The sequence below is a fragment of the Dasypus novemcinctus genome, chromosome 20, assembly GCF_030445035.2.
Source record: "Dasypus novemcinctus isolate mDasNov1 chromosome 20, mDasNov1.1.hap2, whole genome shotgun sequence".
NCBI lineage: Eukaryota > Metazoa > Chordata > Mammalia > Cingulata > Dasypodidae > Dasypus > Dasypus novemcinctus.
The window spans coordinates 36,671,896-36,693,605 of record NC_080692.1 but is presented as its reverse complement, the minus strand read 5'-3'; the positions used below and the strand labels follow the sequence as shown (position 1 = coordinate 36,693,605).

The 21,710-nt window shown below is 40.8% G+C and overlaps 1 protein-coding gene across 1 annotated transcript; it reads left to right on the top strand.

Moving 5' to 3' along the window:
* Positions 1–6,261: 6,261 nt before the first annotated feature.
* Positions 6,262–21,262, top strand: ART4 (ADP-ribosyltransferase 4 (inactive) (Dombrock blood group)). The gene is made up of 3 exons (XM_004460315.5): positions 6,262–6,852; positions 9,330–10,038; positions 20,629–21,262. The coding sequence occupies exons 1-3, from the start codon at positions 6,667–6,669 to the stop codon at positions 20,712–20,714; spliced, it is 981 nt and encodes a 326-aa protein (XP_004460372.1). The 5' UTR covers positions 6,262–6,666; the 3' UTR covers positions 20,715–21,262.
* Positions 21,263–21,710: the final 448 nt, after the last annotated feature.

Sequence of the window (21,710 nt, the reverse complement as noted above, 5' to 3'; positions counted from 1 at the left end):
CTGCTGGCTCTCTTGGTTGCAGTTCTCCCCCTACGTTTATGATGTCCTCGTCCATGGAACAAGGTCTCAGTTCTAAAGCCCCATTAATCTGCCCAGTGTTCTCTCTCTTTCATGTTCCCTTTGGGATGTGAAGCTTTCTTCCCGAGTCTCCTCCTGGCTGCTAGGTCCCTGTTACCTGTGGGCTGACGTTCAACAGAGAAGGCTGGAACCATCGTGGCTGGTTCCTCACACAGCTCATGCTCACCAAACGTGCCATGCACACCTGGGCGGAAGGTGGCTGCCCCTAACCAGGTATTCTCAATCCCTAGGCTCCACTCAAGTGCTGCGATGGTCCCAGAGTCGTGTTGGGTCTCCTGCCGCCTGCTGTTTCCTGGGGGTGAGGGCAGACCCTGCCACAGTCCTTGGTCCTTGGACCCAGACCTTGCCTGTGAGCCGAGACTCAGAATCTCTTGGAAGCCACAAGGAATTCTGCCCTAGCTGTCCCAGCCCCGGCCTAAGGGCTGTCTAAGTTTCCTGGGCACCAAGTCTCCTTCCATGAACTGCTTCATCCTTAAAGATAACAGCAGAGAAAAAAGTAGGTATGGTTACGGCGACTTGATGAAATGTTGTCTTGGTGAAATTTTACAGTAACTTGCTTGCTATCATTCTGTTCCTTTCCTTTTTTTTTTTTTTTTTTGTTTCCTTTTCCCTTCCTTCTTTTCATATTCACTTTCTTTGTATTTATTCATTTTTTATTTTCACATGTTCCTTGAGAGAAGCAAACAAATGGGTAGAAGTTGGTTGGAAATGTCAGCTCTTCCAATGCAATGGGTGTTCTTGGGTGGTAGGGAATGCCCAGTCACTGAAAATTTGGAAGATTTCACTTGTCCATTCATTCATTCATTCATTTAGCAAACACATTTTTTGAGTGCCGACTGGTGTTTATGAGCACACAAAGCAGGGGTTGATCTGTCCAAAATGCTGAGGAGGTTCCCAGGGGGTGGGACATGTTGAAAACAAAGGTCTTGGGAAGCGGACTTGGCCCAGTGGTTAGGGCATCCGTCTACCACGTGGGAGGTCCACGGTTCAAACCCCGGGCCTCCTTGACCCATGTGGAGCTGGCCCATGCGCAGCGCTGATGCGCGCAAGGAGTGCCGTGCCACCCAGGGGTGTCCCCCGCATAGGGGAGCCCCACACATAAGGAGTGCACCCCTTAAGGAGAGCTGCCCAGTGCAAAAGAAAGTGCAGCTTGCCCAGGAATGGCGCCGCACACACGGAGAGCTGACGCAGCAAGATAATGCAGCAAAAAGAAACACGGATTCCTGTGCCACTGACAACAACAGAAGCAGACAAAGAAGAAGACTCAGCAAATAGACACAGCAAACAGACAACTGGGGTGAGAAATAAATAAAATAAATCTTAAAAAAAAAAAAGGAAAACAAAGGTCTTTCTCAATCTTAAGATCCTATGCTAAAAAACAAAGAGTGAGACTGGGAAAGGTTAAATAACATGATGTGGTGATCAGTGTATAACTAAGCTACCAGATAAAATAATGAAGCAATTGTTATAACAAATATTGTTTCAAAATTTATTCAACCAATGAACACCAAGTGCCTCCTGAGAATGGCATGGTATCACTTCTGTGATTTTCCTACATAACCTGAATCTAATCATCAGAAAACAACATGCAAGCCCCAATTAAGAGGCATTCTATCAAATAACTGGTAGCACTTTTCAAAAATGACAGCATGAAGAAAGCAAAATAAACACTGAGGAAATGTTCCAGTTTAAAGAGACTAAAGAGATCTGACAACTAAAGACCTAATTGTGATCCTAGAAAAGAGTTATAAAGGACATTATTGGGACAGTTGAAATTTGAATCTGGATCATGGATTGATATTAGTATTGTATAAATGTTAACTTTCTTGATATTGGTAGTTGTCCTTTGGTCATGTAGAGGAATGTCCTTGTTCTAAGGAAATTAACACTGAATTATTTAGGAGTAAAGGGGCATGATGCCAGCAATTTACTCTCAAGTGGTTCAGAAAAGATAAGGAGAGAAACAAAAATGATGAAGTAAATGGGGCAAAATGTAAAAAATGAAGGTAGATAGGAAAATGGAAATTCCTTATACTATTCTTTTTTTTTAAAGACTTATTTATTTATTTCTCTCCCCTTCCCCCCCACCCTGGTTGTCTGTTCTCTATGTCTATTTGCTGTGTCTTCTTTGTCCACTTCTGTTGTTGTCAGCAGCTCGGGAAACTGTGTTTCTTTTTGTTGCGTCATCTCTGTGTGTGCCCACCATTCCTGGGCAGGCTGCGCTTTCTTTCGTGCTGGGCAGCTCTCCTTATGGGGCGCACTCCTTGCACGTGGGGCTCTCCTACGCGGGGACACCCCTGCGTGGCATGGCACTCCTTGTGCGCATCAGCACTGCGCATGGGCCAGCTCCACACGGGTCAAGGAGGCCCGGGGTTTGAACCACGGACCTCCCATGTGGTAGACAGACGCCCTAACCACTGGGCCAAGTCTGCCGCCCCTTATACTATTCTTAAAACTTTTCTGTAAGTTCAAAATTTTATCTAAATAAAAAGTTATTAACTATATGTAATAATCCTTTGTGGGTGTTGGGGATTGAAGGAAAACTGACAAATTAAAATATACATGACTCGAAACCATTGTTTATACCAAATTTGAAGATCTCCTCTCCATTTAGATGTGGAGTGGACATCATCATCCCAGGGTCCACAGGATGGAGGAATAAAATATGGATTAGAGTGGACTTACTAGTAGTCTACTATAGAAGTATTGTGACTCTTACCAATGGAAGAAATTGTATCATTGATATGGAGACAGTGGCCCCAGTACTTGCTGAGGGCAGGGAGAGGGAAGAAGAGAAGTGATGTGGGGGCATTTTTGGGAGTTGGAGTTGTCCGAAATGATATTGCAGGGACAGATGCATTATATATCCTGCATCTATGTCCTAAATGATATTGCAGGGACATTATATATTCTGCCATAACCCGCTGAATGTACTGGGGGAGAGTGTAAACTACAACGTAAACTATAATCCATGCTGTGTAGCAATGCTCCAAAATGTATTTATCAAATGCAATGAATGTGCCACAGTGATGAGGGAGGTTGTTGATGTGGGAGGAGTGGGGGTGGAGTGGGGTGTGGGGTATATGGGAACCTCTTATATTTTTTAATGTAACATTTTTTGTGTTCTATGTATCTTTCTTAAAAAGACAATAAAAACATATAAAAATAAAATAAAAATTTGGGGGTCTCTATCAAACTGCTTTCCTTTGGATAACAAGGACTTATGACTTTTAAATTCCGCCATCAAACTGACACAGAGCTGAAGGCGTTGAGCAAGCCCCAAATGGGACTACTAAGAGCCATTAAGGGGAGTGGCAAAAGATACAATTACTGCCTGGGCAAAACCCTCTAGTGGCCACTTCAACACATGCTCTGAAAATAGCTCTAGAAAACAGTCTAGAATGTCTGGAAAATAGACCTACAAAATTAGCAGAACCTCTTCTTAAATAGATTCTTATATCACATTGTAATAACAGAATCTATAAAATTGTGCAGTGCAAAATGTAAAACATAATATAAACCATAGACCATGATTAGTAGCAATGCTTCAAAATGTATTCATCAACTGCAACAAATGTACCACGCTAATGAAAGATGTTAATGGAGAAAAGTTGGGAGGTAGAGGGGTAAGGTAAATGGGAATCCCCTATATTTTTTATGTAACATCTATGCAATCTAAAGCTTATTTTAAAATAATAATAACCAAAAAAACGAAAAGCACACAAACAAATAGATGCTTATAAATTAATAAAAATTAACTTCCACTACGTTGGACACAGTACAAGTAGATGATCTTCAAATATCTGATCAAAGTGTTAAGAGAATCAACATGTATTGAGCAACTGCTAAGTGTCATGGGCTTTTCAATAAACTTCAATAAACCCATGAAGCTTGGTCTCAGATTCATTCTCAAATGAACACCTGTAAAGTTAGTGCTATCACCTCCATTTTATATTTGAAGGAGCTGAGACTAGACACTAACATGAATGTTCAAATTCACAAAGTTAGAAAGTGACAGGCAAGATTCCACCCAAGGTCTGTGTGACTTCAAAATCCATATCCCTTTTACCCTGCAGGACGGTGCAAATAAGTTCTATTTTGAAGAACTGGGTATCATTAAGCAAACTGTAATTGAGTGCACCCCAGCTCTTAATTTACTAAGATTAAAGGATCCCTTCAAAACTTGAATAAGATACCACTCAAGTCAATGGATGATTTTTAAGGACTGAAAACATTATCACGAAACATTTCCTTTCTTATCCAAAATGTACCCACAGGCACACACCAGGCCTCCCTTACCCCAAGAGTTACTGTAGGTTCCTGCCTGCCCTCCCCACACAGGCACACATCCTGCCCCCCTTTAAATTCTAGACCATTAAGTATTAAAGGTTAGAAAGGTGCCTCCTGCCCTCTAGTGGTCATATTATGGAAGTGGCAGCAAAATGGGAAAATTAAGCAAAACCTTGATAAATAACAGTAAGATGACCCATTTACTCCTTTAGAAATTCCCGAGACAGTGGGCCCCGGGGCGGGGTCCGGGGGGCAAGGAAAGTGCCTGTGTGATTTTTAGCAAGTTATCTAACCTCACTAGGCTTCAGCAACTGCATCTGTAGAGTCAAGGTTATAAGTACTTCTCAGGATTGTCTCGTGGATTGAGACCACATACAAAAGGGTCCTGTAGTACATAAATAAATGCAATTATTATCATTTCATTTGATTTTGCAACCCTTTAAGAATGAGGAAACAGGTTCAACACAGCTGACTGACTTTTTTCAAGCTACTTCGACCAGCAAGTTATAGAACTAGACCCAGAATCCATGTTTTCAGGCTCCAGTTCTGGTTCTCTTTACGACACTTCAATATCCCATATTAACAAGTCGAGATGAAGAATCTTAAGAATTTCAAGTGCCTTACAGGGACATTTTCATACATCTCTTGTGTTTGCCATGAATAAGACCAAAAAAATACATATCCCACTGACCAGTGGCCACATCTCTAAGACACACTCTTAGAAAGAGAAAGAAGAGAGATGCACACAAAGATTTATGTCCCCAAATGTTCCCAAATGGTTACTTATAATAGTACAAAGTTGAAAGCAATCTAAATACAGACAATTATTAAATAAACCACCTTGGTACAAAGAAATAACGGCCTCTGTATTTTGATCACTTTCTAGGTGCCAGATGAATAGCGTATCAATATGTTGTTCTCTTACGAAATATAAACTATTATCATTATCTCCATTTAACACATGGGAAAACTGAGGAATAGACATGTTATGTACCTTGCCCAAGGTCAACATTCAGGAAGTGGTTGAGCCAGGAATTGAACGGAGGTGGTCTTCCTCAGGAGTCCATATTTATTGACTAATCGGTCTGCTTCTGAGACACACGAGTCCCGGGATCCACCCCATGATGTCCCACTGTGCGGTAGCACTGATATGACAGACTATTGGACAACCATTAAAAAATCATGTTTGCACTTAGTATTAAAGTATATGGTGACATGCTTACATTATAATGTTAAAGAGAAAAGCAGTATGCAAAGCAACATACTCTATTATTTCAGTTCACCCTAAGCTAAATCTAAATGGTTTTGTGTCCTCATTTACACTTTTCTAGGAATTCTGAACTCTTGTTGATGAGACAGAATCGCTGGGATCATCAGGGGGAAAAAATAGTTTCAAAATATCTTCTGGTGCTGAAAAAACAATACCACCATTTCCAAGAACTGGTCATCATTTCCTTTAACAGTTAAATAATGAACCAGAAAGTGTACATGGGAAGGATTTGCCAAGTAAATGAATTCTCTCAAGGACTGGGATAGAGGAAGGCTCAGATGAGACAGGGGACACGCCTAAAAGAGGGACTCGGGTAGCACCTGTGCTGGAGTCCATCAGCCCTGGGGCTACTGCTCGTGATTCGTGTCATAGATGGGTTGTGGGCTCACGGTAGTCGGTGGCTGCATTCTAGACTGACATGGGGGCTAGAGGAGCTGGCGTCTTGAAGAGAAAATGCCAAAGAGCTGGGACCAAGCGGGCACAACGCGTGGGTGGGAGCGTTTCCACCAAGCCGGAGGGAAAGCGGAAGAGCAATAAAAAGCGGCTTCCGCCCGGCCTGGTCCGGGCGCGTGCCTGAGCGGGGACAGCTCGCCGGGGCCTGGTTATCAGCAGTCCCCACGGGCAGGAGCAGGGCCAGCCCGACACGCCCGTCCTGCCGCTCAAGGTGAAGCCCGGGGCTGGAGATAATGACCCTGGGCCGGGTGGAGCCAGGGGCTGGAGATAATGACCCTCGGCCCCCGCCCCAGGCCCAGCGGGCTTCTTCCTGCCCTTCTGGGAACGTTAAGTTGAACTGCTCGGCCTGGCCCTCAGCAGCCCTCGGGAATTTCCCGGATCTCAGACTAGATAAGAGATTTTTAGCGTTTTTTTCTTAAAACTGGACACAAACAGGCTCACCGTGGAAAGCCTTATTTGGCGTCCTAGTCTGGCTGTCTGACAGAAGTTTCAGCTTCGCAGATCGTCTGGGGCTGGTTTCTCCGGACGCGAGTGAGGAGGGTTCCCGTGGACACGCCAGGGGCCCTGGCCTCAGGATGAGGCTGCGGGGGCAGGGGAGCAGCGCCCGCAGCTCGACCACGCGCGGCCCCCGGGCCGCCGGCCGCAGGGGGCCCCTTCTCCGCAGCGCCGCGGCGCCCGCCCGCAGGGCCTGGCTCCTGGGCCCGCGGCTGCCTCTGCTCCTGCTGCTCTCGGGCCTGCACCGACCCGCGCAGGGTTCCGAGGTAGGTGGGCGGATAAGGGGGCTTGAGGAGCAACACCCCACGGGAGTTTCTCCCGTTGACACCCTTCTGGAAGATCCAGGCGTTAGGCTCCTGGGGTCTCATTTCATTCGCTCCAATGTTTTATTTTTATCTGTTTTTATTTTTTTTTTGAGGTACCTGGGCCGGGGAATGAACCCAGGGCCTCCTATGTGGCAAGCCGGTGCTCAACCACTGTGCCACCTCAGCTCCCCAGGGTTGGTTTTTTTGTTTGTTTCTTTGCTTGTTTGTTTTCAGTAGGCACTGGGGACCAAACCTGGGACCTCCTGTATGGGAAGCAGGCGCTCAACCACTTGAACCACGTATGCCCCCCATCATTCACATATTTTTAACTAATACCGTCAGAGTGTCAAAAACAACAATTAAACTTGTGGAATACTTTACAGTTTATAAATTTGGCACATGGAGGTCAGTAGCATAGCCTTGATTCTTGATTTCCTGTAAAAATTATCCAAAATGCTGCTTCCAGTGGACAGGTAACGTGCAATATACCGAATGTATAGGGCTTAAGCCTGTATCATACAGATCAGCTCAAGTTCCAAGAAGTTTTGTAATTTAAGGTTCTGTATAATAAAAAGTAGTGTAGTGTGAAGAGACTGCAGAGTGTATATTTGAGATCTATAATAAATTAATAATAAATAAATTATAATAAATAAATATAAATATATTATAATAAATATAATAAATAAGTTTTGGGGCTGATCATGATGAGATTTGACAGAACACGGTATTATCAGTTTTGTTTTATTTTGCATGGGCTTAAATAGATTTCGTAGATAGATTTTAAATCCTGCTGTCAAGAGTCAGAACACCCACATTATTCTTTATGATCGTTTAAACACTTTTTCTATTTATTGTTGTACAAAAGTGATGTCATTAATTTACTGTTTATCCAATAGAATGTTAATTCCATAAAGTAGTAATGTATGCTTTCTTGCTCACTTCTACATCCCTAGCACCTAAAACATAGGAGGTGTTTAACATTTATTAAATGCATGATTGCAGTAATATATGCAATAATGATATCTTAATAACATTCTACTCTGGTTTTTTCCTGACTAACCACATTCACAGAGGGAAAATAGACCAGAAGCAGATAAGGGAACAAATAAAATCATTCTAAGCATAAAAATTTTTCCAAATTACACAGCCAGATGATTTATCATCATAGATAACATAGTAAAAATACCACTGGCCTGTTTTCTGAGTTCCTGTCCCAATTTCCTTGACATTGACTGATAAAATTCTCTCTTGATATAGCCCTTAGTGAGTTCTGTTGATTTTAGAAGCATAATTTCTTTGTCAGAAAAGAAACACATTGGAATTTAGATAATTAGAATTTGGTTCTAAATGATGAAGTGATGATGCTTAGTGAACTTCTAGTTTCTAACTTCAGTTTAATATCCACTTCATAGCAATAAGCAATAATTAATTGGCTGCCCATTAGAGAAGAAAGAATTTCCTGCTCCTGATTTCCAAGAAGAGGGACTTTCCTAAGCACAGTCCTGGTCACTGTGCAATCCTGTACTCTCTCTACTCGCATAGAGTTAGACAAATGTGCTTGATTGGTAACTTTTGGGGAAAGAATTAAAGGGTATGCTGATTTGGGTTTGCTCTTCTTCCACTTGGGAGTGGGTCTAACAGCACAGGGCATGAGTTCTCTGTTCCTCAATGAAAAGAATCTTACCTGGGTGTGCCCCAGTCCAGCACTGCCAGCAAATGACTGGGCAAGTCAGCCTGGTTCTTGGGTGTGTTCTTAATAAGCCCACTTGTGAGCCCCCAACTTGACCTCATTCAATAATTCAGATGATAGTTTTGCCTTCATATTTATTCTTTTTTTTCCTCAACCTATGCAGGGGAAAAGGCTCTTTTTAACTGGGGCCCCATTGGAAAACCCAGCACTGATCATTTAAGGTTTTCCTTAAGTAAAAGTCAAAGATTAATACAGGCTTTAGTCATTCATAAAAGAGATATTTGTTATAAGAAAATATGAATGGAGAGGAAAGCAGAGGAATGGGAAGTATAACTATAACGTTATTAATTTTTTTCCTCCAAAATACTTATGCAAAAATATATTGTGATTTCAGTGATACTTCCTCCCTGAGGAGATAAGTTGGTTTTTGGTTTTGTATCTTTGAGGTACCAGGGCTGGGGGTTGAACCTGGGACCTCATATGTGGGAAACCATCACTCAACCACTGAGCTACATCGGCTCCTAGGAGATGAGATTTTTTAAGGTTTCGGTAATATTTATCAAACCAATTTCAGCTCTACCAGAGATCATCAATGCAGGAAGGTCTGGGGTCATGTAATGATCAAGTGAAATGTGCTTCAGTAACATAGGCTTTGACGAGATGACTTGATCTTATAGAGTACCAAGATCTGCTACCATGTTCTCCATCTGATAGGAAAAATTAAAATCAAGAATTTCTTTTCTTATAGGTTGACATTAAAATTGACTTTAACTTGGCTCCAGATTCCTTCGATGATCAGTACCGAGGCTGTAGCAAACAGGTCATGGAGGAGCTGAATCAAGGGAATTATTTCACAAAAGAAGTGCAAGTCCATAGCAATTACTCCAAGGCCTGGCAAAAAGCCCACTTAACCTGGCTGAACCAAGCAAGAGTTCTCTCCAAGAACATGACTACTCCACATGCTGTGGCCATCCTGGTTTATATGTTAGACAACAATATGCGCTCTAACTTCACTAGCGCCATGACCAGTGCTGGCAGGTCTCCACAGCAGTACCATCATTCATTCCACTTCAAATATCTACACTACTACCTGACCTCAGCTCTCCAGCTGCTGAGGGAGGAGCTCCTTGTGAAGAATGGCACGGTGTGCTATGAGGTGTACCACTGGGCAAAGGATGCCTACTTTGAAGCCTATACAGGTGCTACCATTCGATTTGGCCAGTTCCTTACCACCTCCCTCCTTAGGGAAGAAACACAGAAGCTTGGGAACCAAACACTCTTCACCATATTTACTTGCCTCGGTGCACCTGTGCAAGAGTTTTCCCTCAAGAAGGAGGTCCTGGTTCCTCCCTATGAGTTGTTTAAAGTCATAAATGTGAGCCACCACCCAAGAGGAAACTGGGTGCAATTGCAGTCAACTGGGAATTTGAGCACATACAACTGCCAGCTGCTAAAAGGTATTCTTGATCTAAATTGAATCTACTCTCTTGGGGATCACAAAATACTACTGTTTTTAAGAAGTCATTTTTCTGAATGGACATGTGGGGAAAAGGTCAAAACCATGGAAATTGGTCTTTAGTACCGGTGGGACTGACAGATTAGAAAAGACCTGCTTTATATCTTGGTTTTTTCCTCTCTTCTTTCTCTTCAACTATAGCTAGGAAAATATATTTCTTCAACAGCACTTACTAATAAGTGGAGAATTCTAGCCAGTAAACATCTACTGGAAAACATAGAATAAAATAGAGTATTTTTACCTTCTCCCTCAAATTCTTTTTTTTTTTTTTTTTTTTTTTTTTGCCCCAGTCATCACACTAGTAAAGAGTGCTAAAAGCAAAGCTGGAGACAAGATTTATTTTATTCATTCATCTTAGATATACTGTTTTCTGTGTTCTAGGAACTGAGTAGGAGGCCCTGGTAATACAAAATGAAAAAAGCAAAATCACTGTCCTGGGAGGATTTTGAGTCTAATGAGAAGTGGAAACATGAACAAATATCTACATATAAAAGTCATTAATACCAAACCAGATATTTCAGCAATGGGTTTTGGCTTCTCAGAGCAGGAAGCTACTCAGTCTTTCTGTGGAAATTGAGAAAGGCTTCACAATAGAGGGCCACTGGAAGTGGCTGGAAGTGGACGTGGGGTTTTTCAGTGAAAGGGAAGAGGAGAGGCCATTCCAAGCAAAGAACGTATTAGTCACAGGGATTTCCAACAGCTTGGAATCATCAGAATTCTCTGAAAGTCGGGGTGGCCACAATGTAAGATGGGCAGGCTGTACGGAGAGGAGTGGAATGGGAATGGAGGATTGATCTGACAGGACCAGCCTGTGAAGGGTCTTGAATTCCACACTAAAGACTTGAAAACTTCATCCATAGGAAACAGGAAGTCAGAAGTTTTGAAAAAGTGGAGCATCAATTAGATCAATATTTTAGGAAGAACTCTGATAATACTGTCCAAACAAAATACATGGGAGAAATTAGAGATCTCACAATACACACAAACAAACATTAAGCCTTTTTTTTTTTTTCGTAAGAAAACCATGACTGATTCAGTCTTTACCCTTGCATGTTGCCACCTATGGCCGTTTCACAGAGTGGTAGTTTTATAGTGAATGTTTTGCCCCGTTGACTGAGGAGGAAGAGCTTCCTTATCCACACCTGCATTCCTTCCCACTCACAGAGACAACTTCTACCTCGAATTGGGGATGTAAACATAGATGTCTTTTTTTTTCTCTTTCCCCGGATCTCAGACTCTATGGGCTTTACTTTTGAAATATCCCTGAATCTGTTCCTACTCCATCACTGCAGCTGCTTGCAATTTGGGCTCTCTGCATTTCTCAGCATTTCAGGGCTGAGAGTTGCAAAAGCCCTCAAACTGGCCTCCACCCTGAAGTCTGGAGCCTGCTCACACAGCCTATCTGCAAACACAGGCCAGGGGAGGTGGCCTATCAGTTCTCACTCATCTCCTCCCTTAGGGAGGCAGCAAGGGGAGTGAAATGACCACACGGGCAGGGTGTTCTTGGACTTTGACATTGGAGAGCACTGAGGCCCCTGGAGAGGCCCCATTAGTAAAAATTCCCCACAACAATTGTGAAGCTTTTTCTAGACACCCTGAGCTAATCTTTTTCCTTTCTTTCTTTATGTTTATTACTTTTGGGGACCTCTTAGAGGCCTTTTAAATTACACTTTTGTGTCCGAGTGACTGGATTCCAGTTAGGGAAGGTACTGTTTTAAAATCATTTAAACCAATTGTTTCACAGATGATAGCAGTATAAGGAAGTTGTCATCTTAGAAATTAAAGAACTTCTAAGAAATGTGAGGGCTAAAAATCCAAACCTACACTGCTTTTTAAAAAATTATATATGTATATATACACACACACACACATATATAAATATCTACAGTAAAGAGACAGCCACATTTATTTCTATAATAGTCCTGGGAGATTAATGTTAGTAGTGATGAAAAACTATAGTAGACTAAGAAGAAAGTGATATTTTGATAATAAACAGGGAAAAAAATTATAGATTTCAGGATTCTCTGGAAATATACCAGACTGGAATACTTGCCTTTCTTCTTGTCATGATTTGGGGACAGATAATTTTTCCACTAAGTTAATGAGTGCAATAAAATATATTAAGTAAAAAGGCATAGAACATTTATGACAAAGAATGGGAAACTGAGGGAAAGAAGTGTTGGAGAGAAACTGTTACCCACCTTCTGCTACACTATAAGTATCAAAAAATATATATTTCAGGATTTTTCACCCAAATTAATTTGCTTTCCTGTGGCAAAATTACCCAAACACAATTTTAACTCTATTGTGAGCTCATCCTTAGGCCAATATCTAACTGGGGTCAGCCATGAATATTATTAGATTCTGGAAATGTATTAATTTTGGTTAGTTTTTTTTTTCTTGTCTTGGTTAAATATTTGAAATCACAAATCACACAGTAAACTTGTATTGCTTTGTAAGCCACCAGCCATGGGGAGAGTAAGGTGGTGTGTTTTCTTTAGCTTGGGGTTTGGCAGGGGGGCAGGTATTAGATCAGTGGATTCTCCCAAAATCTGATTTTCTAGGTAGTGGTTCCAGGAAGATGGCATCAGAGTAGGCAGGCAGGGCTCAATTCTATGACAAAACCAATGAAGAAAGGGCCCAAAGCTGTCCAAGGCACCTACTTTGTGGGTCAGCATACCAGGACAGTGCTATGCAACCCCAGGAAGGTGAGGGACAGAGAAAAGAGGAACCCAAATGACAACCACAAGTTACTAAACCCTTGCAGCAGCCAGGAAGGGCACCCATCCCCCACCCTCAAGGCAAGCAGCCTGGATATAACCCATGGCCCACTACAGCTGACTGAGTGGGAAGCATACATCTTTATTCGTGGGAAAAGGGATGGTGCAGCTAAAAGAAAGAGAATAGTTTCTCTTCAGTGAATTTGACCAACAGAGCTTGCTTTGATTCTCCGTTTTGGCCAGACCAGAAACACAGGAAAGCAGGGATTGAAAGAAACACCTCCGTGGAAAGTTCACCAGTTAGTGCCATCTGCTGGAAGACCAGGAAACTGCAAGGAGAAAAACTGCTTTTAGGACTCTTAACCTGAACTCCTGGGGGGAAATCTATGTCCCATTAGTGAGTCCCTGGCTTGATATTGATAACTTCACCTTTAAAGACTCAGAATAAGTTGAACTAAAAATCAAAGAAGAGCCACACACACACACAAATGCTAGTCAAGGGAGAGAAATTGACCATTAGAATACATACACTAGTATATTCAGATGCCTAAATATCAGCAAAAAATTACAAGTCATACTAGGAAACAGGAAGAAATGGCCCAGCCAAAGGAACAAACCAAATATCTGGACAGATAAAGGATTAAAGACAACTAATCAGTGATAATCACACAACGCTCTTAAACCAATTCAAAGAATTGAAGGAAAATATGACTAAAGAGTCGGGGATATTAAGAAGACACTGAGAGCATAATAATTTGAAAGACTGCAAAGAAACGTAACAGAGTTTATAGGAATGAAAGACATGATGGATGAGATTAAAAATACATTAGAGGGAGCAGGTATAGCTCAGTGGTTGAGCATGTGTTTCCCATGTACAAGGTCCCAGGTTCAAGCCCCAGTATCTCCTTTAAAAAAAAATACAACAGAGGCAGATCTGAATTGATCAAAGACAGAATTAGTGATATCAAGGACAAAAAATCTGAACTGGAAAAGTCAGGAGAACAGAAAGAAGAATGGAAAAAATGGATCAGGGTCTCGGGTCTCATGGAATTGAATGACAATATGAAACACATAAATAAATGCATTATCAGTGTCCCAGAAGGAAAAAGGAACGGAAAAGGGACAGAAAGAATATTTGAGGAAATAATGACTGAAAACTTCCCAATCCTTATGAAAGACATAAATATCAATATCCAAGAAGGACAGTGCACCCCAAACAGAATAAATCCAAATACACCTACTCTGAGACCCCTACTATTCAAAATGATAAATGGCAGAGATAAAGAGAGGATTCTGAAAGCAGCAAGAGAAAAGAAAAGCATCACAAAGAAAGAACCCTCAATAAGATTAAGTGCCGGCCTCTCAACAGAAACCATGGAGGCGAGAAGAAAGTGGTATGATGTATTTAAGATACTGAAAAAGAAAACCACCAGTCTAGAATTCTGTGTCCATCAAAAATGTCCAAAATGAAGAACATTTTGAAATGTTCAAAAATGAAGGAGAGTTTGGGAAGTGGATGTGGCTCAAGTGATTGGGCTCCCATCTGCCAAGATGATGCAACAAAGGAGACATAGAGGAAGGACAATGGGAGATGCAGCAACAGGGAGCTGAGGTGGCTCATGTGATTGAATGCCTCTCTCCCACATTGAAGGTCCTGGGATTAGTTCCCAGTGCCTCCTGAAGAGAAGCTGAGAAGAGAAGACAAGCAGACACAGAGAGCCCATGGTGAATGGACACAGAAAACAGACAGCAAGTACAAAAACACAACAGGAGGGGTGGGTATAAATAAAAATCTTTTAAAAAAATGGAGAGTTTAAAGTCTTCACAGACAAACACTGAAAGAGTATGTTACCAAAAGACCAGAATTACAAGAGATACTAAAGGGAATGCTACAACCTGAAAGGAAAAAAACAAGGGGAGAGACTTGGAGAAGAATGTAGAAATGAAGATAATTAGGAAGGGTAAATTAAAGGGTAAAAAGACAGAAAACAGTAAGATACAACAACAGAAAAAGTCAAAGGATAAAATAGACTAAGTAATGCCTTTATAGTAATAACATTGGATGTTAATGGTTTGAACTCCCCAATTAAAGACATAGACTGATAGAATGGATTAAAAAAATATGAACCATCTATATGAGTCTACAAGAGACTCACCTCAGACATAAGGACACAACCAGGTTGAAAGTGAAAGGTTGGAAAAAGATTCCACACAAATATCAAAGAAAAAAAGAGCTGGAGTAGCGATAATATCGGACAAAATAGGTTTTTTTTTCAATTTTTTATTTAATTCATTTTTTAAAAAAATATTACATTAAAAAACATGAGGTCACATTCAACCCCACCGCCCCCACCCCCCACTCCCCCCACAGCAACACTCTCTCCCGTAATCATGACACATCCATTGCACCTGGTAAGTACATCTCTGGGCATCGCTGCACCCCATAGTCAATGGTCCACATCATAGCCCACACTCTCCCACATTCCATCCAGTGTGCCCTGGGGGGATCTACAATGTCCCGTAGTTGTCCGTGAAGCACCACCCAGGACAACTCCAAGTCCCAAAAACACCTCCCCATCTCATCTCTTCCTCCCATTCCCTGCACCCAGCAGCCACCATGGCCACCCTTCCCACACCAATGCCACATTTTCTCTGTGGACATTGGATTGGTTGTGTCCATTGCACATCTATGTCAAGTGGGGGCTTAGATTCCACATGGATACTGGATGCAATCCTCCTGCTTTCAGTTGTAGGCACTCTAGGTTCCATGGTGTGGTGGTTGACCTTCTTCAACTCCATGTTAGCTGAGTAGGGTAAGTCCAATAAATCAGAGTGTAGGAACTGAAGTCTGTTGAGTCTCAGGGCCTGGCTATCATATTGATAGTCCAGAGATTCAAATCCCCTAAATATATCTTAAACCCCAACACCAACTACAATTCCAGTAAAGTAGCCTGAAAGTCTTGTGAAAAGAGATCCCATCTGAGTCCATTTCCATCACGCAGAAACACTAGCTCCAAAGAAGGGCCATCTGACATGGCAGTGAACCCCATCTGCCATGACCATAGAACCTGTGGGTCTCTTTAGCCCTCAAAAGAACCAATACATGGGGTTGTATCTACTTTATCTGTCTCTGAGACTCTGCTCAGGTGTGCATAAGGGCAATCCTTCTGACAACCTCCAGACTCTTTCAGAGACTCATAGCCATATAAACTCATTTCTCCTTTCCATTTCCCCCTCACATTAGGTTAAACAGCATTTTAAAGTCATGTTATTATATGTAGACAGGGATATTCTGCTGATCCGCATTGAACCTTTAATTCAAGGTCATTTTCTAGTTGCATCCTCAGCTGGTATTTGGTAGTGATCCCTCGGTGCCAGGGAGGCTCATCTATGCAAAACTGTTATAAGGGATAAAGAAGGTCATTATATGATATTAAAAGGGGCACTTCACCAAGAATAAATAACTATAATAAATATTATGCACCTGACCTGGGTGCCTCGAGATGCAGGAGGCACACACTAGCAAAAACTGATTTTCTAGGTAGCTACTATTGTCAGCCTTACTTCTCCCAACCGATAACCTGGCGTGTACCACAAACTTCAGCCTAGGGAATCCACAGACAGTGTTCTGGAACATTGATCTTTAACTCCTCATGAAACTGGAATCCTCTCAGGAAATTGTCTTTCATCCCTTTAGTTTTTATTCACTAGAAGAAGCCAAAAACCATGCAGCCTGTCCTGTTCCCTGTAAATCTGACAGACATAATACTTGGAAGACAGCATGAAGGCCTTTTATTTTTTTTAAGATTTATTTATTTATTTAATTCCCACCCTCCCCTGGTTGTCTGTTCTCTGTGTCTGTTTGCTGCGTCTTGTTTCTTTGTCCGCTTCTGTTGCCGTCAGTGGCGTGGGAAGTGTGGGTGGCGCCATTCCTGGGCAGGCTGCACTTTCTTTCGCGCTGGGCGGCTCTCCTTATGGGGGCACGCCTTGCACATGGGGCTCCCCTACACGGGGGACACCCCTGCGCGGCAGGGCACTCCTTACGTGCATCAGCACTGCACATGGGCCAGCTCCACACGGGTCAAGGAGGCCCGGGGTTTGAACTGCTGACCTCCCATGTGGTAGACGGACGCCCTAACCACTGGGCCAAGTCCGTTTCCCATGAAGGCCTTTTAAATTAGCATCCAGGACATTGTAATTCTACCCGGGTCTTTCAATTTATTTCAAAATCCATTCTGTTAAATTGTAACTGCAGTACTCAAGTTCAAAGAGTTCTCAGAAATCTGTTGCTGTCAGAGAGTCAAGATGTCAAATAGGTAGCATAAATACATTTTAGGGAGTAAATTTGCAAAAGAAAAACTGTTTAAGTCCTTCTAAACAAACGCCTTTCCCCTCTGATTTTTTCCTTACCCCCCACATGACCTCCACTGGTTATCATAGAAACAGATGTTGTCATGCCCGCTGGAAGACTCAAAACATGTTTACAGAATGCTAATTCATTCTTTGCCCTTAAATGTTGCTCTATCAGCAAAATAATCTGTGCCAAAAATCTGTAGATGTAAAATACATGCTCTGTTCTGTATCACTGGATTCACAAGGAAGAGGGATTTTTTAAAATGTTTCACATAATCAAAATTCTTCAGCATATTTCTAGAAAAATATGGTCAATTGTTTGTAGTAATCTTGGTTTTACATGTAAACTTTGCCAGTTACTAACAGTAACTTTCTGGGCAAGTGGCTTAATTTTTCAATTCCTCAGTTTCTTTATATGTAAACTGGGAAAATTTTTAAAACAAAAAACTGCCTTACAAGATTCTAGTAAGAATAAATGAATTAATGCATGTGAAAGTTTCTTAGAGCAGTATCTGACACATGTAAATAAGTACTTAAAACTTTTTAGCTACTATTATAACTACCATTATTGTTATTTATTATATTAACTTCCTGTTTCTTTCCAGCTTTTGGTTACTCTGGGCTTCAATTGTATATGCTTTATCTAACAAGCGATTTCCCTATTTTCGGCATCACACTGACTTTGAAGTAGAGTCCCTGTCCCAGAAAAAGGGACTAAAAGAAAATGAATATTCTGGGAGATCAATGACATGGTAGAAAGAGAATAGATTTTGGAAACAGAGAGATCTGGAAATAAATTAGTAGCTATGAGGCCTTGTATAAATGACTTAACCTGTAATACTTGCCTAGCGGAAATGTTGTTCTAGCACTTGATATCCACCCTCTGGAACACAATGGAAAGACTCTGGGAAAGTATTTTGTACATGAAAGCTGGATGAGTTTAATGGCACAAATTTATGCTTCATTGCTATTGCCAATAAATAGAATAGATACGAAGGAAAAGACAGAAGGAATAAAGCTTACCTTTTTTAATGCTTTTTCGAGGTAGTATTCTAAAAGATTAACACTCATTGCTTTTTTTGACAGAAAGAGGCTATAGAGAGAATTGGCTCCAAACACTAGATTAACTAGATATATTGTGTGTCTGCTTTTTTAAAAGATCAGATATTTCTTTCTGAAAAGTCTGACATAATTCACAGATTCAAACTTCATGAAATAAAAGTTGTAATAATTATATTTCTCCCCAGACTCTATTCTAAGGCAGTAATGACCAAAATTCGATTATAATACACCAAGAAAAATGATATTTGTGTATCAATTTAGTTTACAAAATGCTGCCACACACATTATCTGTTTAATTCTTAAAACAACCTTGTGAGTTGAGTCACTTCCCCCACTATATTGATGTGAATACTAAGGTTCAGAGAATTTAAGTGATTGTATACAGTTATTCATACAGTTTATGAATGGCAAATGTAAGACCCTTTCCCATGTTTTCTGACAAAAAGTCCAGGACAATTTTCTCGGTAGATTAATTTCAGGAGATTCATTAGTCCATTTGACAGATGTCACTGACAGTAAATAAGTTATGTAGTAGTTAGTAGGTAGTAAGTGCTACAGAGAAAAAGAAAGCAGAGTAGGGGATGAGGGAAGGGTGGGGGAGGAATTGCAATATTAAATTTAATAAAAGTATTAAATTCACCGAGAGGATGTCATTTGATCGAGGGTTGACAGGAGATGAGAGAGCTGGCCACATGAATAGCTAAGGTAAGAGCATTCTGGGAAGAAGGACCAGGAAGTATAAAGGCTCTAAGTCAGGAGCAACAGCAAAGAGACCAATGTTTGGGAATGTAGGAGAGAAAAAGTCACAGAAAACGAAGACAGACAGGTAATTCAGGTTAGATCAAGTAGGGTTTTGAATGCCCTTGTAAGGACTTTAGCTTTTCATCTTAGTCAGGTTGGAAACCCCTGGAAAGCTTGGAACAGAAAGCATAGCGGACTTCGCTTACATTTTAATAGAATTGCTCCAACAGCTTGACTGAGAATAAACAATAATAAGGCAAAGTTATAAACAGGGAAACCAGTTAGGAGGCTATTTCAAAATTCAAATGAGCAGTGGAGGTGGTGAGAATTGATCAGATTCAGGATATACTGTGAAGTTCGAGCTGAGAGGATCTCTTTATCTATTGGATGTGAAGAATGAGGGGAAAAAAGAGGAGTTAAGGATGGCTCCATGGTTTTGGGGGTAAGCAACTGAAAGGATGGAGTTGCCATTAACTGAGATAGAAAAACCAGTGGACAGAGGAGCTTTGGGCATAAAAAACAGGAGTTTGGTATTGGATACATCTTGTCTGAGATGTGCAGTAGTCATCCAAGTAGAAATGTTGAGTTGGTAGTTGGATATGAGTCTGCAGTTCAGAGGAATGATCCAGGCTGAAGACATTAATTTGGAGGCAATGGGATTTAGCTGGTTTTTAAGGCTTTGAGGTTGGATGAGTTTGCCAAGGACGTGTGTAGATGAAGGAGAGAAGATGGGCAAGAACCAAGCCCCACTGGAGGTTCTGAGGGGTGGGAGACAGAAAAATAAGTGTAAGTTGGGGGAACTTTTGGAACTTGGGAATTGTCGTGAATAATGTTGCAATAACAGATACGGGCCATTATATATCTTGTAATAACTTACAAAAATGTGTGGGAGAGAGTAAAACTACAATGTAAACTATTATCCAGCTTAGTGGCAATGCTCTAAAATGTGTTCATCAATTGTAACAAATGTACCACACCAATGCAGGATGTTGTTAATGTGGGAAAGTGTGGGAGGGATAAGGAGCAGGGCATACGGGAATGCCCTGTATTATTTTCTATGTAATATTTATGTAACCTAAGTATCTTTAAAACAATAATAAAAAAGAATATTAAAAAAAAAGCAAAAAACAAAAAAAAAAAACAAAGCCCCAGCATTAAAATAAACAAGGAAGCCTGAAAAGAAGTGGCCAGTAAGGAAGGACAAAAGCTACAAAGTTAGTGTCCTAGAAGCAAGGTGAAGAGTAAGTAACAAAGAGTAGGAAGTGATCAACTAAGATATATGTGGTTAATAGGACAAGTACAATGAAGATTGAAAATTGAAGTTATGTTCCAGGCAGTTCATATATTTCTTGACTGTCTAGGTTAAGTCCTGGCTCTGCCACTTAACTGTTGACCTCACACAGATACTTCAACCTCTCTATGCCTCACTTTCCTCATCTGCAAAAGTGATATAATAATAGTATCAATCTCATAAGGTTATTGTGAGGATTACATTAGTTAATACATATGCAACTATATATGATACATAGTAAGCTTTAACCTCAAATGTTTTTATTGGAAATTTTCTAAGTTAAATGAATCAAAGGAGAAATGAGGTGGTAAAAAAAATTCTACTTAAAACATCTAACCTTTTTTTTTTTTGTAATTTTTTACAGCTTCCAGCAACAAGTGCATTCCTGCTTCTTTAGTTATTGCTTCTCTCTTTTTTACCAGTGTCCTAATCTCTTCCAAAAGAATATAGAGGAATCCTGTGATTTGGCCCACCCTGCAATCATTCTACTTTATTGTTATCAGCTGCCCAATGCTCAACTGACAGCAGAGTTTGCCCACTGTCTAAGAGTGGGCCTTTAACTCAAGCCTTAGCCTATCAGTATATTTCTTGCCCAGGGACACATGAGATTCATGTTCAAATAACAAGTGACCCAGTCAGAGCCTGTGAGATACAATCCAAGGTATTTTATTGGATAAAGTCAGGGGACGGTTGGAGACCTCTCTTTTATGTGGAGATTAATGAAATCAGGGCATGAACCAGAAGCTGTTAGCAGCTATCTTGTCACCCGGAGGGAAAACCCTATTTCTCTGACAATGGAGCTATACAATGAACAAAGAGCTGAGAAAGAGAAACTGAATCCTGATGCTAGTGTATAAGCCTCCAGATACAACTATGCCTGAAGCTGGAACACTGAGCTTTTTCTTTTTTTTTTTTTTTTTGGTTTATTTTCTTTTTTGTGTTTTCTCCCTGGGCTTTTTCATTGCATAAATCAATAAATCATAGTTTTGCTTAAATAAGTTGAATTAAATTTTCTCTCTCAAACAACTGAAAATATTCAAATGAATACAAAAACTCTCCCTTATTTTTTTATTTAGCAGATCCTGAAAAGGAACAAATAGGGAAACTTGAGTTAGAAAGGAAAAGACAGATTCTCCACCAAATGGAAAGCTTTGAGCATCAGTGATGTACCAAGGTGTGAATTTTCTTCAAGGATTTTTCTCAGGGTTTAAGACAAAAGTAATGAGGTCACAGATGGGAGGAAACATGGAAATTTGAGAAACGAAAGGAAAAGTTATTAAAAGACATTAGTGAAATCTAATTCACTTCCACTAACAAGGTGCTATACCTCATGTTCCCAAAGATATTATGAAAGTGGGAATTTAAACTCATGCTAATTTATAAAGAACTTGACGGCAAATTGGTTTTACATCTTCACAGCAGATTTAAATATATTAGGAAAGTGTA

Bases quoted from the DNA above. Each gene is read 5' to 3' on its own strand.
- ART4 (XM_004460315.5), top strand. From the start codon at position 6,667: ATGAGGCTGCGGGGGCAGGGGAGCAGCGCCCGCAGCTCGACCACGCGC. The intron at 6,853-9,329 runs GTAGGTGGGCGG...CTTTTCTTATAG, and splicing joins GACCCGCGCAGGGTTCCGAG to GTTGACATTAAAATTGACTT. The intron at 10,039-20,628 runs GTATTCTTGATC...AATTTTTTACAG, and splicing joins CAACTGCCAGCTGCTAAAAG to CTTCCAGCAACAAGTGCATT.